Here is a 14,278-nt window from a genome sequence, read left to right as displayed (position 1 = left end):
TTCTGGGATTGATTTGCACTTTTCGCACCAAAGTACATTAATCTCGAGGAGACAAAACGCGTCTCCTTTCTGAGCAGTATGACGGCTGCGTAGTCCCATGGTGTTTATACTTGCGTACTCTTCTTTGTATAGATGAACGTGGTACCTTCAGGCGTTTGGAAATTGCTCCCAAGTATGAACCAGGAGGTCTTAGGTGATTTCTTTAGATTTTTCCATGATGTCCAGCAAAGAGGCACTGAGTTTGAAGGTAGGCCTTGAAATACATCCAGAGATACACCTCCAATTGACTCAAATGATGTCAATTAGCAATCAGAAACTTCTAAAGCCATGACATAATTTTCTGGAATTTTCCAAGCTGTTTAAACGCAGTCAACTTTGTGCATGTAAACTTCTGACCCACTGGAATTGTGATACAATTCACTGTAAGTGAAATAATCTTTCAGTAAACCATTTTTGGAATAATGACTTGTCATGCAAAGTAGATGTCCTAACTGACTTGCCAAAACTATAGTTAGTTAAGAAATTTGTGGAGTGGTTGAAAAACGAGTTTTAATGACTCCAACCAACGTGTATGTAAACTTCCGACTTCAACTTGCTCAACAGGCAAAATAGTTTGATGGCTTTTTTCACTCACTCACACATGTCATTTGCTCAAGCTAAACTCATCCAGCAGTCCTTACTCACTGAGGTTTGTTGACAGCTAAAAATAAGAAAGAAAACTAAAAACAGCTGTGTAGTAGTATGATTTCTTTTTTAGGATTTATAGCACTCATTATGTAGCATTTACACATGCAGATCTCAGGAGGGTGCTGATGATGTTGGTAGGGGGGTTATTCGCTGGGGTAGGTGCGTCCTTGTTCTCTCTGTAGCTTGTGTTTTGGTGGATTGGGGCAAGGAAGAGGGTTGTCTGGAGTCTGTATGAAATATGTCACTCCCCTCTCCGGTGCCCCTGCCTCAACATACCCTGGTCAGTTCAGCACCGCCTGGATCTCCATCTTTCTAACTCTGGCCAAACGGATAGGGGCCATGAATACCCTGGGGAGAGACACAGAACACAGTCAAATGCATGGTATGAGATCAGTAAAGTGAAATGCTAAGAACGTGGTAGATAGAAATGCATTGTGTAGAACAAATATGAGATTTCCCTATTAAGCGACAGGCATCGTATAAGCGCCGTTCATTACATTTCGATCTAAAAATTCTCTTACACTGGGGCATTGAGACAACAGTACTTTTCCCCCCTGCTACACTGGACGTGTAACTTTTTCCCGGCATGAGCAGAGCGTGGGCCGCTCCATCCCGTTGTTCTCGGGTGGGAGCGGAATGTGGCAATCTTGAAATTAGAACCAGTGCACAAGTCTACGCTGAACGGCGCATGCCTCTTGCGGAGTCGGCGTGCTTACGCCCAGGTTTTCATTGAATTTAATAGGAGTTTCTCAAGGTTTGCAAAAGTTACGTGTCCGGTGTCGCAGGCCAGTAAGGAAGCAGCACCCTCCTGACCAGAGCAGGCCCTTACATAAAGCACATCTGTATCCCTCAGAAAGATAAGTTCAGCAGTACCGTAGTCCATTATTGAGTCAATAAACACTGCGAATGAGCAACAGAGGCATGGGTTTCTAAACAGTCAGGTGTACCCAGCCAGGAGTGGCAGTACATTTACAGTCTGGAATAAAAAAGGCTAGCTATAAAACAGAAGTATGAAGTGATTTAGAGCAGGCACGGACACACACATATCCAAGCATCTCTGAGGGCTATATGGTGGCAAACTGACGAGAGTTATCATATATACAGGTAAATCCATAAAAACAATAAAATAACTTGTGATATTGTAACCACGAACTGACATATAGGGCTGGTTTTCCAGATACTGATTATGACTACAAGGAGAACCTCCGTTGAGAATGCTTTAGTCCAATACTTAAAAAAAGGTCCAATGCAGCCGTGTTTCTCAATATCAAATCATTTCTCGGTAACAATTAAGTACTATGGATGAATATTTTCCCAAAAATCTATTTCAATACAAAGAATAATTCACATTTATACCGAGAGTGTAACGAGTGTGCGCTGAGAGTCGGCAAGCAAGTTCAGGGAGTGAGTGTTTTTATAAATAAAAGAAACAATGAACACGAAACACAAACAACGCACCAGCATGAAAACAGAGTCAATAACACCTGAGGAAAGAACCAAGGGGGGTGACAGATACAGGGAAGATAATCAAGGAGGTGATGGAGTCCAGGTGAGTGTCATGAGGCGCAGGTGCGCGAGACGATGGTGACAGGTGTGCGGGATAATCAGCAGCCTGAAGACCTCGAGGCCGGAGAGGGAGTATACATGACAGAGAGTCCCAGGAAATACCACAGAAATCTTAAAAAAATAAAAAGATATGGTTACTATGCCAGGGTTCTCCCAAAATATATAAAGATTTCACCAAATGTGAAACTGATATTTAGTAATGACACAGTAACATTGATCGCCAGTGACATTGTTGTGAATTGCGAAAGAGGGCGTTCATAAACCCCGAATAGGCTATAGCGTTGTCGAATCATACAAACTTTGTAACAGCGGTCAAACAAAAGTCTAAATGATCAAAGTTGACAGAATATCTCCTATTTGGCAAAATCGATATTATTATTATAATAATACAAATCAGCTCATGAATAACAGGGAGACGAAGAGAGGTAATTGTTTAAATATCAAGGTATTTTAACAGGGACCAACTCTGCTTAAAATAAAATAACTAAAATCGACCTAAGCGCTCATATGGGCAGCAATAAGAGAGAGAGAGCGCAGAGAAGCAGGATAAATGTTACAGTGGTATTTTGACATGCATAGGCGAGACGTGCTTTAATAATGCAACCTATGGATTACAGAATAAAGTTAGGAATTTTAATGCGAGACAGGAGTCAGGATTTGGGGTTTCAGTGGGATTGGCACAATAGGAAAATAGCCTAGGCTCCATATAAAAATAATTTAAAAAGACTACAACGTAGTCGATATATAAATATACACTGGATTTAGGCTACATTATTGCACACTAAATGTTTCTGATCAGTGATAGCTCAATTATTTTTTTTGCTCATTTACCCTAATGTACTGCCAGAGATAAAATGACCAAATAAATAGAGATTCAGTGACACAAAATCACATTGATTGATTATCAGACAAGTCAAAGGCTTTTGGTTGGAAGTAGGACAGGCTACTACACAAGTGAAGATCAAGCAGACTTGTTCAAAATGTTATCAGCTAATATACAGTGGCAAGAAAAAGTATGTGAACCCTTTGGAATTACCTGGATTTGTGCCTAAATTCATCATCAAATTTGATCTGATCTTTATCTAAGTCACAACAATAGACAAACATAGTGTCCATAAAGTAATAACACACTAATTAATGAATTTCTCATTGTCTATATTGAATACATCATTTAAAAAATTCACAGTGTAGGTTGGGAAAAGTATGTGAACCCCAAGGCTAAAGACTTCTCCAAAAGCTAATTGGAGTCAGCTAACCTGGAGTCCAATCAATGAGATGAGATTGGAGATGTTGGTTAGAGCTGCCTTGCCTTATTAAAAAAAAATGTTTTGAGTTTGCTATTCACAAGAAGCATTGCCTGATGTGAACCATGCATCAAACAAAAGAGATCTCAGAAGACCTAAGAATTGTTGACTTGCATAAAGCTGGAAAGGATTACAAAAGTATCTCTTAAAGCCTTGATGTTCATCATTCCACAAATTGTCTAGAAATTGAGAAAGTTCAGCACTATTGCTACTCTCCCTAAGAGTGGCCGTCCTGCAAAGATGACTGCAAGAGCACATGGCAGAATGCTCAATGAGGTTAAGAAGAATCCTAGAGTGTCAGCTAAAGACTTACAGACATCTCTGGAACATGCTAACATCTCTGTTGACGAGTCTACGATATGTAAAACACTAAACAAGAATGGTGTTCATGGGAGGACACCACGTAAGAAGCCACTGCTGTCCAAAAAAAACAATGCTGCATCTCTGAAGTTTGCAAAAGTGCACCTGGATGTTCCACAGCGCTACTGGCAAAATATTCTGTGGACAGATGAAACTACAGTTGAGTTGTTTGGAAGGAACACACAACATTATGTGTGAAGAAAAAAAGGCACAGCACACCAACATCAAAACCTCATCCCAACTGTAAAGTATGGTGGAGTGAGCATCATGGTTTGGAGCTGCTTTGCTGCCTCAGGGCCTGGACAGCTTGCTAATCGTCAACGGAAAAATCTATTCAAGTTTATCAAGACATTCTGCAGGAGAACATTAGGCTGTCTGTCTGCCAATTGAAGCTCAACAGAAGTTGGGTGACGCAACAGGACAACGACCCAAAACACAGAAGTAAAATCAACAACAGAATGGCTTCAAAATAATAAAATAGGCCTTCTGGAGTGGCCAGGTCCTGACCTCAACCCAATTGAGATGCTGTGGCATGAGCTCAAGAGAGCAGTTCACACCAGACATCCTAAGAATATTGCTGAACTGAAACAGTTTTGTAAAGAGGAATGTTGTGACTGTTGTGCAGGTCTGATCCGCAACTACAGAAAACGTTTGGTTGAGGTTATTGCTGCCAAAGGAGGATCAACCAGTTATTGAATGCAAGGGTTCACATACTCTATCCACCCTGCACTGTGAATGTTTACACAGTGTTTTCAATAAAGACAAACGTATAATTGTTTGTGTTATTAGTTTAAGCAGACTGTTTGTCTATTATTGTGACCTAGATGAAGATCAGAACATTTTATGACCAACTTATGCAGAAATCCAGGTATTTCCAAAGGGTTCACATACTTTTTCTTGCCACTGTATGAGCAAACCAGAATAAAATATGATCATTAGTACCTAACTAATATTTCCCCAGCCTAAATTGTTACCAAATATCCAAACAGAGATTCAGTGAAAAATCTATCTAGATAAGTCCCACACGCTTGTCAAATCAGCACTTTCCCAATCAAAACAGTGCTAAAATTATAATCTAGGTGCACACACACACACACACACACGATTGCTTTAAATTAGTATAACGGTTGGATACAACTTTAGGAGTTTCAGTATAAGCAAGAACTTGATACATGCCTTCAATTGCATTAGTCTACTTTATTCCAATATTTTCATCATTCAGTTGCTCATATCTAAGGTGAGTTTTCCTTTCTCTGTGCTTTTTCTAGGCCCAATGGCCGTTTCCTCACTCCATTGCCGGCCGCCTCCACCGTGTTGTTCTCAACACTAGTTTAAATCAATATAGCCTCCTGTTTACTAGATGTCTGGCTTTTTCTTCTTTTTTACCCGTACTCATTTCATTTCTGTGATGGCCGAACAGGTCTGGGCTCGGGCTTCTGCTCACCAGGCTTGGATCAGAATCAAATTATCAGTTCTAATTAGAACTCTAAACTGCATTTGGGTCTTGTGTGCAGTCCGGCAGTTTCAATTATGCATGTGCTTTGAATTTATGGCGACTTTGTGTGAAGTAAATCCGCTAGGCTAAAGGCTTCCATGTGACAACCTGTTTAGATAATGTGCCACTACATTTTTTGCCAATCTGCTGCGGCGCATGTTGTGTATTTTGTGGAATTGCATTAGTGCCACATTGGGGGGGAAATGTTGTAATTTCCCAGGTCTTGTCATACATTTTTTTTAAATAATAATTCAGGAAATGTGAAGAGTGGTTATGAGATCCAGGTTACTGGTGTTAATACCTATTAAGTACACACACATAACCGTTCAAAAGTTGGATCACTTAGAAATGTCCTTGTTTTTGAAAGAAAAGCACATTTTTTGTCCATTAAAACAACATCAAATTGATCAGAAATACAGTATAGACATTGTTAAAGTTGTAAATGACTATTGTAGCTGGAAACAGTCGATTTTTTTTTATGGAATATCTACATGGGCCTCTGTACACCTATCAGCAACCACCACTCCTGTGTTCCAATGGCATGTTGTGTTAGCTAATCCAAGTTCATAATTTTAAAAGGCTAATTGATCATTAGAAAACCCTTTTGCAATTATGTTAGCACAGCTGAAAACTGTTGTCCTGATTAAAGAAGCAATAAAACTGGCCTTCTTTAGACTAGTTGGGTATCTAGAGCATCAGCATTTGTGGGTTCGATTACAGGCTCAAAATGGCCAGAAACAAAGAACTTTCTTCTGAAACTCGTCAGTCCATTCTTGTTCTGAGAACTGAAGGCTATTCCATGCGAGAAGTTGACAAGAAACTGAAGATCTTGTACAACGCTGTGTACTACTTCCTTCACAGAACGCAACCTGGCTCTAACCAGAATAGAAAGAGGTTTGGGAGGTCCCGGTGCAGAACTGAGTAAGAGGACAAGTACATTAGAGTGTCTAGTTTGAGACACAGACGCCTCACAAGTCTTCAACTGGCAGCTTCATTAAATAGTACCCGCAAAACACCAGTCTCAACGTCAACAGTAAAGAGGCGGCTCCGGTATGCTGGCCTTATAGGCAGAGTTGCAAAGAAAAAGCCATATCGCAGACTGGCCAATAAAATAAAAAATTAAGATGAGCAAAAGAACACAGACACTGGACTCTGCCCAGAAGGCCAGCATCCCGGAGTCGCCTCTTCACTGTTGACGTTGAGACTGGTGTTTTGCGGGTACTATTTAATGAAGCTGCCAGTTGAAGACTTGTGAGGCGTCTGTGTCTCAAACTAGACACTCTAATGTACGACACTCAGCAAAAAAAGAAACATCCCTTTTTCAGGACCCTGTCTTTCAAAGATCATTCTTAAAAATCCAAATAACTAAACAGATCTTCATTGTAAAAGGGTTTAAACACTGTTTCCCATGCTTATTCAATAAACAATTCATGAACATGCACCTGTGGAACGGTCGTTAAGACACTAACAGCTTACAGACGGTAGGCAACTAAGGTCACAGTTATGAAAACTTAGGACACTAAAGAGGCCTTTCTACTGACTCTGAAAAACACCAAAAGAAAGATGCCCAGGGTCCCTGCTCATCTGTATGAACGTGCCTTAGGCATGCTACAAGGAGGCATGAGAACTGCAGATGTGGCCAGGGCAATAAATAGCAATGTCCGTACTGTGAGACGCCTAAGACAGCACGACAGGGAGACAGGACAGACAGCTGATCGTCCTCGCAGTGGCAGACCACGTGTAACAACACCTGCACAGGATCGGTACTTCCGAACATCACACCTGCGGAACAGGTACAGGATGGCAACAACAACTGCCCGAGTTACACCAGGAACGCACAATCCCTCCATCAGTGCTCAGACTGTCCGCAATAGGCTGAGAGAGGCTGGACTGAGGGCTTGTCGGCCTGTTGTAAGGCAGGTCTTCAACAGACATCACCAGCAACAACGTCGCCTACGGGCACAAACCCACCGTCGCTGGACCAGACAGAACTGGCAAAAAGTGCTCTTCACTGACGAGTTGCGGTTTTGTCTCACCAGGGGTGACGGTCGGATTCGCGTTTATCGTCGAAGGAATGAGCGTTACACCGAGGCCTGTACTCTGGAGCGGGATCGATTTGGAGGTGGAGGGACCGTCATGGTCTGGGGCGGGGTGTCACAGCATCATCGGACGGAGCTTGTTATTGCATGCAGGCAATCAACACTGTGCGTTACAGGGAAGACATCCTCCTCCCTCATGTGGCACCCTTCCTGCAGGCTCATCCTGACATGACCCTCCAGCATGACAATGCCACCAGCCATACTGCTCGTTCTGTGCATGATTTCCTGCAAGATAGAAATGTCAGTGTTCTGCCATGGCCAGTGAAGAGCCCGGATCTCAAATCCCATTCAGCACGTCTGGGACTGTTGGATCGGAGGGTGAGGGCTAGGGCCATTCCCCCTAGAAATGTCTGGGAACTTGCAAGTGCCTTGGTGGAAGAGTGTAGTAACATCTCACAGCAAGAACTGGCAAATCTGGTGCAGTCCATGAGGAGATGCACTGCAGTACTAAATGCAGCTGGTGGCCACACCAGATACTGACTGTTACTTTTGATTTTGACCCCCCTTTGTTCAGGGACACATTACTCAATATCTGTTAGTCACATGTCTGTGGAACTTGTTCAGTTCATGTCTCAGTTGTTGAATCTTGTTATGTTCATACAAATATTTACGCATGTTAAGTTTGCTGAAAATAAACGCAGTTGACCGTGAGAGGACGTTTATTATTTTGCTGAGTTTATTTAATGAGGCTGCCAGTTGAGGACTTGTAAGGCGTCTGTTTCTCAAACTAGACACTAATGTACTTGTCCTCTTGCTCAGTTGTCCTCTTTCTATTCTGGTTATAGACAGCTTTCTCTGTTCTGTGAAGGGAGTAGTACACAGCGTTGTACGAGATCTTCAGTTTCTTGGCAATTTCTCGCATGGAATAGCCTTCATTTCTCAGAACAAGAACAGACTGAAGAGTTTCAGAAGTCCCTTGTTTCTGGCCATTTTGAGCCTGTAATCAAACCCACAAATGCTGATGCTCCAGATACTTAACTAGTCTAAAGGACAGTTTTATTGCTTCTTTAATCAGCATAACAATTTTCAGTTGTGCTAACATAATTGCAAAAGGGTTTTCTAATGATCAATTAGACTTAAAATTATAAACTTCGATCAGCTAAAACATGCCATTGGAACACAGGAGTGATGGTTGCTGATAATGGGCCTCTGTACATATATATGTTTAAGCCATTTCCAGCTACAATAGTCATTTACAACATTAACAATGTCTACACTGTATTTCTGATCAAGTTGATGTTATTTTAATGGGAAAAAATGAAAAAAACATGTGCTTTTCTTTCAAAAACAAGCACATTTCTAAGTGACCCAAGACTTTTGAACGGTAGTGTATATACACACACACACAAAAGTATGTTGACACCCCTTCAAATTAGTGGATTCGGATATTTCAGCCACACCCGTTGCTGATGGGTGTATAATAAAAAATTTAAATACATTGAGCACACAGCCATGCAATCTCTAAAGACAAACATTGGCAGTAGAATGGAGATCAGTGAAGAGATCAGTGACTTTCAATGTGGTACTGTCATAGGTTACCACCTTTCCAACAATAGTATGTCCTGAGTTACAACACTCACTACCGAGTTCCAAACTGCCTCTGGAAGCAACACCAGCACAATAACTGTTTGTCAGGAGCTTCATGAAATGGGTTTCCATGGCCGAGCAGCCACACACAAGCCTAAGATCACCATGCGCAATGCCAAGCTTTGGCTAGAGTGGTGTAAAGCGCTGCCCCATTGGACTCTAGAGCAATAGAAAAGCATTCTCTAGAGTGATGAATCACGCTTCACCATCTGGAAGGCTGACGGACTAATCTGAGTTTGGCAGATTTGGCCCTTTCCTGTTTCAGCATGACAATTCCCCCGTACACAAAGCGAGGTCCATACAGAAATAGTTTGTTGAGATCAGTGTGGAAGAAACTGACTGGCCTGCACAGAGCCCTGCCCTCAATCCCATCAAACACCTTTGGGATGAATTGGAACGCCGACTGCGAGCCAGGCCTAATCGCCCAACATCAGTGCCTGACCTCACCAATGCCCTTGTGCTGAATAGAAGCAAGTCCCCGCAACAATGTTCCAACATCTAGTGGAAAGCCTTCCCAGAAGAGTGGAGGCTGATATAGCAGCAAAGGGGGACCAACTCCATATTAATGTACTTTAGAAAAAAAAAAAAATATGAGATGTTCGCTGAGCAGATGTTCACATACTTTTGTTAATGTAGTGTACCTTACCGTGATTGTTTCTAATAGCAGAGTAGCATAAATATTGCGCCCCCCCATGCACTTACCACAAATACCTTGTTTGCTAAGTTAGCGGTATTGTAAATTCCTCTCAGTTACTCTTCTGATGTAGCGTCATTAGCACAGTATACATTATCTACATTTTTGCTCCAAGACACCGGCAATTTTAAAAAACTGCATTTGATTGTGCCGATTTATTCGTGCACTGAATCATGTCGTGCGCTGTAGTTTCAAAACTCTGTGGATAGTGCTAAAAAATAATATTTCTGAATTCTGACATCTTTATGCACCATTAAAATGGTCAAAAAGAAACAAAATAGCTTCTTAGCAAAGGGCAATTTCTCAAGCAAGAATTTTGCTAGGACTGTCTGGGAGTGCTCTGAAGAGGGAAACTGAAAATGAGTTGCGCTCTAGCCAACATCTCGCAGATACAGTGCGGGTATAGACTACATAATGAGATTAATATGGACAAAAGAGTGAAATGATTTGTATTTGTCAAACGGCAGCCAAGCGTCGATCGCCGTGTCACCAGGTTAAGACCCTCGATAATTATTGGAAAGGAGCATCAAGCTCATCACCGTGCACTTTCACCACCCTGTGAAGTTCATCATAACTTACTTCATCTGTAGCCTAATAACTTCAGTTTCATACACATGCTATGTTAGGTTGTTAAATACTGTACCCCTGAAAACCAGAAACATCCACTTTCTGCCAACGGGCGGTAGCCTAATAAACTGCATGCTTTCCCGAACAATCAGTCTGCTACAATTCAGAGCAGCGCTCTATTGTGTTTTCCACACTACCAAACACACATTCTGTAACTGTACAGTAGTGGCAACGCATTGATAATTGGCAAACTTCCCCAACACTGTACTTTTGTGACAACAAAAACACTATATTGAAGTAGAGGTTTCAAAGTCAGCCATGAAGAGAGATGTTTTTATCCACATCCAAACATGGCACTGAAAACAAAAATATATAAAAACCTTTATATAAAATATAAATATATAAAAATATTGTAATAACTACTCACACAAGAGGCCCGATGTTTAAGCAGAAAAAAAATTAGGAGTGGACGTCACCTTCTTTCGAGGCAAGACAAACTTGGTTCATCAATTCATACATACCTGACTGTAAGTCACTACTGATAGATTGCTTTGGAGCCCATTCGATGCTCTATTTACAGCATTGTGAGACAGTCCGTTTTGATCTTGCTGGATGGCGTCCTGCGTGCCCTCCCAGGCTCCTCCAGGGTCTTTCAAGTTGTTGTGGTCTCCGGCGTTGTGTTTGCTCTTCTGTGGCGAGGCGAAGGGGTTGAAGTCTCCCTCCACGTTGCGGTGCGGCTGCGTGTTGAACTCTGTCTCGAAGGAGGACAGCTGCTGTGTCACGCCCAAAAGGCCCCCCACCTCTACACTGAGGATCACCCAGATCACGTCTGTGTGGACAGAGAGAGTGACACACACCAGGCATTAGGGGTGACGTGTTCTGTCCAGGAGACAGAGTGCTGTGAGTTAAATACCCCAATGCTCAGTAAATCAAGGATAAAAAGTCAAGTTGACCAATTTCAAGACTTTGATTGACCACTTCAAAATCTTGAAAAAGGACTTCACAGCTAAACGGTTGCACACAAATGTATAAAAGGTTTAAAAGAAGAAAAAAAACACTGCAGAGGTTAACGTGTCTGGATAATTTCTAGAATGAATTACACCCTTACGGAAAAAAATGGGTCCACAAAACAGTGCATCTGCGCTGTTTGGGACCTACCTCCGTAAAACAGTCCTGTGGCTGTGCACATCCTCCATTGGCCCTGGTACATGCCAGGTGACGCAGGGCTGTGCATCTGCACACTGACGTCTGAGATCTCCTGGGGGTCTAGACAGCGCACCATCACCATGTTGATGTGGCCAAACTGGTCCCCTCCGATGTACTTCAGACATACCCCGGGTGGCCAGGACTCTGCACCTGTGAAACACACAGACAGACAAAGATATTTGATACACATTTTTAAGACAGAAAGCTCCCTTTCCAACCATGCAGTCAGTTACTCATACCTTACCTGCACCACACACACACGTTTACAGGCCAGTGGTTTCCTGGTCTTACATTGCAGTGAAGGTTTTTCTTCTTTTGTGACTGAATCATACGTATGGTGATATGAACTGGATGAATAAAAGGTAACCCCCACCTGTATTCTGTATCCTCCAGGTCTTTGTGAACGGTGTGTCGGGGGGAACAGACTCTCCCTCACCAATCGTCACATCCTCCAAAAAAGACATGGATGGTGTGTTGATGCTGGGACTCTCAACGTCATAATATGCACCAATGGCTGCCTGTAGATTCCTGTTTTAATGGCAAAAGACATTGAGGAGAGTGGGTGAGTCAATGCCATGTTTAAATGAGCAAGTATTCAACATGATCTAGTTCCTGAAACTACTTCACAACAACCATTTAAAAAATATATAATTTTTAAATAACTATGTGGCTGATAATGATTTTCCCTGGCAAAAATATGAGTCAAGGTAATTTCAGGGTTGTTTTATTCTGTTCAGTGATAAAGTCGTGATCACTAGCCTACCTTAGCTCACTACCAATCAAATTACGTCATCATATCACAAACACTTGCTAGCTAGGTGTTCAAAAATGTACTCCTAGAGCTTGCACATGGTTGTTTAGCTGGACCATAAAAAAATACAAGTTAAATGCGACAGCGTTTAACAGTTAAAATCGATTTTTCCCAGTTGGAGCTCATTTTTTCACAAGTTCCCAGTTGTCTTAAAATGTCTTAAACGCAATGACGTCAGACGTCAGAGAGTTCAGAGTTCCCAGTTGTTTTGAACACACAAAAAAATCGATTTTAACTGTCATCTAACTCGGAATTCCAACTCAGGAACTCGGGCCTCTTTCTAGAGTTCTGACTTTCTGACCTGAAGAGCACTGACGTCATGACTTGACCTCGTATTTTTCAGAGTTCCCAGTTGTCTCGAGTAGGATTCTGTGTTTACACATGCAAGTGATTGCTTTTGACAATAACGCTGTATCTGCCTTCCCAATGAAAACTAGTTTTGAAATAAATTCTAAAAACACACACGCACACAAAATGGACAAGATATGTTGTATGCACCATGCTGCCTTGTTGACATGACCGAGCAGCGTATATTACTGTTTAATTTGAGAAAGGCGCTCCTCCCCTCACCTTGCCCGTTCACGTCGCGGTCCATAGAACGGTGCCCCGCAGCATAATCGAATCCGCCCAATATATCTAGCGTTAGCGACAGTTTCACATAACTAACGTAGCTATTGCCGCGTTCATATACTAATCGAAACTAGGAAACTCGGAAAAGTCTGACTTGTTAACTGGTTAGTTATACATGTGCAGCGTTCATCGAATCAGCCAATCGGAAATTTCCGTGTTCCAACTAACACATGAACACGGCATAATTCCCAGCAATGTCATAGCCAAATGCAAAGTATCGGCACAAGTAGATATAGCTATAACTACATGAGAGAGACACACAACCACAATAAATGACAACTAGCTCGCTTATTTGGCACTAGTCAAAATGTAGCTAGCTACTAGCCAAGTTAGGCCCCACATCCACGAACTCACCAGTTGGTCATGTCAAGGAAGAAGGCGCATCCTGCCGGGTTGAGTTGGAACCCCAGCAGTCTTTGGAACTCTGAGATGAGGACATCCTTGTCAGTGGTGCCCATACAGTTGAATTTCTGCATGAGCTCCGGGTCCAGGTCTATGTCCATGCCCTCCATCGGCAGGTCTACCGTGGCAGCGACGGCGGGGTCTCCTAATTTAAACCGAGGCCTTGTCCAGTCATAACAACCACTCCAACAACAATACATTTAATACGCATGGCGGGGGGCAACGTTTGACGTCGGTGCATTTTAACGTCACCTTGCGTCGCGGTGTGTGGGCCAAGGTGTGGACACAGAGTTTCTAAACCCAGAGACGCAAAAGCGCAAGCGTTCGAAGCAGACTAAGTAGACCAGGCCGGGGTTTGGGGTTGGAGAAGTAAATGAAAGTGAAAAAAATATTCCTTATTTGTTCATTTTCTAAAGGCAAAACCTAGATTCGAGACAATGTCTTAAGTAGTTTAACGTGTTATTACTCGAAATACGTCAAAAAACACTATATCGAAAGCGGTGCCTTTTGAGTTAACGACCTGCACATGCGCAGTTCGTCGCGAGACGACCGTTAGACCGATGACGTTTCTTTGCGCATGCGTTTAGCTAGCCAACGTCGCCGTGACATCGCCTTCAAGCGTGATCGGGGATTTCTATTGGAGAAGCGTTTTAGCACAGATAGAACGAGACAGATATTTCACCAGATGTATAAAATGTGAAGCATCCGCTTGGCGTTTCCACTCACTACCAAATATGGCCGGCAGTGGGAGAAAATGGAAGGAGATGGATTTTGGCTGAAATTCAGCAAATTTTCTAATCGATGAAACATTGGATCTCAATACAGTTTTCTGTTCCCCAAGCTAGAATCTGTAATGAACAAAGTGGACTA

At 42.3% G+C, this 14,278-nt stretch overlaps 1 protein-coding gene across 1 annotated transcript; it reads right to left on the bottom strand.

Annotated features, from left to right (window-relative positions):
* Positions 1 to 734: 734 nt before the first annotated feature.
* Positions 735 to 13,941, bottom strand: LOC106582701 (protein ILRUN). Its single transcript, XM_014166020.3, has 5 exons — positions 13,361 to 13,941; positions 11,939 to 12,093; positions 11,518 to 11,715; positions 10,881 to 11,188; positions 735 to 1,035 (listed from the first exon to the last, which is right to left on the bottom strand). Exons 1-5 carry the CDS (start codon positions 13,606 to 13,608, stop codon positions 1,000 to 1,002), a joined length of 945 nt encoding a protein of 314 aa, XP_014021495.1. The 5' UTR covers positions 13,609 to 13,941; the 3' UTR covers positions 735 to 999.
* Positions 13,942 to 14,278: the final 337 nt, after the last annotated feature.

This window comes from Salmo salar, chromosome 22 (genome assembly GCF_965601325.2).
Source record: "Salmo salar chromosome 22, fSalSal1, whole genome shotgun sequence".
NCBI classification, from domain to species: domain Eukaryota; kingdom Metazoa; phylum Chordata; class Actinopteri; order Salmoniformes; family Salmonidae; genus Salmo; species Salmo salar.
The sequence above is the reverse complement of the archived record's forward strand: the minus strand, read 5'-3'. Positions and strand labels throughout refer to the sequence as shown.

Excerpts from the sequence above, each read along its gene's own strand:
- LOC106582701 (XM_014166020.3), bottom strand. The coding sequence starts at position 13,608 with ATGTATTGTTGTTGGAGTGGTTGTTATGACTGGACAAGGCCTCGGTTT. Across the intron at positions 11,716-11,938 it reads CTGGAGGATACAGAATACAG|GTGCAGAGTCCTGGCCACCC; the intron begins GTGGGGGTTACC and ends TGTGTTTCACAG. Across the intron at positions 1,036-10,880 it reads CAGTAGTGACTTACAGTCAG|GGTATTCATGGCCCCTATCC; the intron begins GTATGTATGAAT and ends GTCTCTCCCCAG.